The sequence below is a fragment of the Penaeus vannamei genome, chromosome 25, assembly GCF_042767895.1.
Source record: "Penaeus vannamei isolate JL-2024 chromosome 25, ASM4276789v1, whole genome shotgun sequence".
NCBI lineage: Eukaryota > Metazoa > Arthropoda > Malacostraca > Decapoda > Penaeidae > Penaeus > Penaeus vannamei.
Window position 1 is genome coordinate 16,703,516 of NC_091573.1, and position 2,500 is coordinate 16,706,015.

At 35.8% G+C, this 2,500-nt stretch overlaps 1 protein-coding gene across 6 annotated transcripts in view; it reads right to left on the reverse strand.

Moving 5' to 3' along the window:
- Positions 1–2,500, reverse strand: part of LOC113827611 (apurinic-apyrimidinic endonuclease) — an 82,712-nt gene that overhangs the window by 78,993 nt on the left and 1,219 nt on the right. For all 6 annotated transcript variants that reach the window (XM_070139231.1, XM_070139233.1, XM_070139232.1 and 3 more), the window contains exon 2: positions 148–620. In XM_070139231.1, the coding sequence (XP_069995332.1) occupies positions 148–620 (473 nt within the window). The remainder of the gene's footprint in view (positions 1–147; positions 621–2,500) is intronic.

The window sequence follows — 2,500 nt, forward strand, 5'->3', positions numbered from 1 at the left end:
CTCTTATCATTAATAATGTTAACATAACTTATAACATCATTCTGTTAACATTAACATTGTGATCATTATTACAATCCCTATCCTTATAATTACTGTTCTTAATGCTATCATTACAATCAATATATACATTGCCTTCGAGGTACTTACATTTTTCTTCCTATTCAATTTAGTGCTTGTAGTTTTTCCTTTCTTCTCAAACTTTACTTTTTTACCATCTGTTTCTTCATTTTTTTCTGCCTTTACAACACTTTTGTTTGCTTTTCCTATGTTTTTTGTATCCTTGGAATTTCCTTTATTATTGGTTTTGTAAGATGTTTTACTTTTTGTCTTTTCATTGTCTATTTCTTCACTCTCTTGCTTGACATCATCTGTTTCAGACAACTGTCTCTGTACAGCAACTTGGGCTTTCTTCTCAACCTTGACTCCTGCATCTGTGGATTTCTCTCTTGGTCCTTCTCTCTTTCCTCTCTTTCTTTTAGGTTCCTGCTCTTCTTTCAATTCAAGTTGCTCAGTGTCTGTATCATCATTCTTACTGCCAGATTTCCTCTTCTTCTGAGCACTTTTCTCCTTTTTTGCAGTTTTGTCTTTGCCCATGTTATTCTCCTCTTTCTCCTGACTTTCTGCAATGAGCAAACCAATATGATTAGTCATGATATGGTATATGCAGCAGCTCATCCTACTACAGTATATCACTGCTAAATTAACTTGATTCTATGAGACTGCAAAATATACAAGTTATTTAATATATGTCAAAAAAAAAAAATAATAATAATAAATGATTTAAATATATAAAAATAAACCATCTGACAAGGAACAAATCTCCACCACACACTTTAACAAGTAACAGCCTATACAGCAACTCATCTTCCAGATGATTTACTATCAAATAAGAAACAAGTCCGGCTCTATCTTCCTGGGCCCGGATTCACTAGCGCACTTGCGATGGTAAAATCACTGGTAACTATAGTTACCATAGTAAACAGACAGCGGTGGTATTCACTAACAACTTGCCATCGGAGTTACAATGGTAAATTTTACTAGTGGTCAGAGCACTGGTAACTTCTGGGAAGACGATGTCATAACGTGTTATCTCGTCAGAAAATCAATATTTATGCAAAGTTTTGGGTTTGTTTTTACACCTGATATAACTAATATGATGGCAAACAGATATCACAATGCAGACATAGTGCAGAGATGCAAATTTCACACGAAACTAGCAAGTATAAAATCCTCACAAATTCTCGTAAACTTATAGGCCTACATTATACCAGAATGCATGGAACCGATAAATAAGTGAACTTAAAAAAAAAACTCTGACATAACTATTACAAATGCTATAGAAAAAACTACCTTGCTGATATATAAACTGGCAATGATGAAAAATATATAAATAAATAGCTGTTTGGACTGTCTCTTTGGTTTGAGTTAACAATAAAATATTAATATAACAGTGTTTGTATTAGTTTGTATCTATCAAGTAAATATATATCCAACATGATGGATGTAATCAAATAAATATTTTTTTTCTACATGTGCTTAAATAGTGTTTTAGCTCTGACGATTATTTAAACAATCTAGCTGTGTCTAGCTCAGTTTACATGTTACGTGATTGGCCAAAGGAACCTCAAAGATTATGCATGGCGCTCGCTGATTGGTGGAATTGCTTTACTAGAGCCCTCTGTTGGTTACCATTAGAATGAGTCGATTTACGATTGTAACTCAGCATATCCAAATTACCATTTCTTCGTGAATACCACTTTGCCATGACTGGTAAACGCAATGGTAAATGGCCGCTGGTAAATGCGTTACGATTGTATGTTAGTGAATCCGGCCCCTGGTTTGTTGGCCTTTCTGGGTGCACAAGTGTAGAGGCCATGCCACCTAGATGAGATTGTACCAACATGAGGAAGAACTTCTAACGGTAGGCTTTCCATCATATATCACAGGTAATTGCAAGTGGATTTAAACAGAACAAACTCAATATAACTTAAAGAAAGAAATTTCTGCAAACAGCTACCAAACATTTACTCTGAGTAAAGTCAGGTAAGCCATTACTAGATATGACCATCAAAATCAACATTCTATGCATCCCTCTAATTTTCGGTTAATGTTACCGAGATCAACCCACAGAGACAGAGGGAAATAGACACCACCATCTTATAGAGCACAAGAAATACAGTAATAAACAACACAAGTACAGCTGCTTTGGCCTCTTATTTACTGTAAAATGATGAAAATATCCACTGCATATCACCACTCAAAGAATAAGTACATAATACCCTCACACAGCCGGAGTTCTTAAAGTCACATTTTCTATAAGTTGACACAAAGTACTAATAAAGGAGGGATACAAGGGGGCTCGCCCCTCCTGTCTAGAGAACAAATAGACGGTTGGAATGGTTAGGCTGGGTGTTTGGGTTCACATGATATCCTGGAGGGTGTATAGCAGTTCCTGATTGGCCATCAAGGCAGAACCGTACCTGACGCTGTAGCGGTTCCT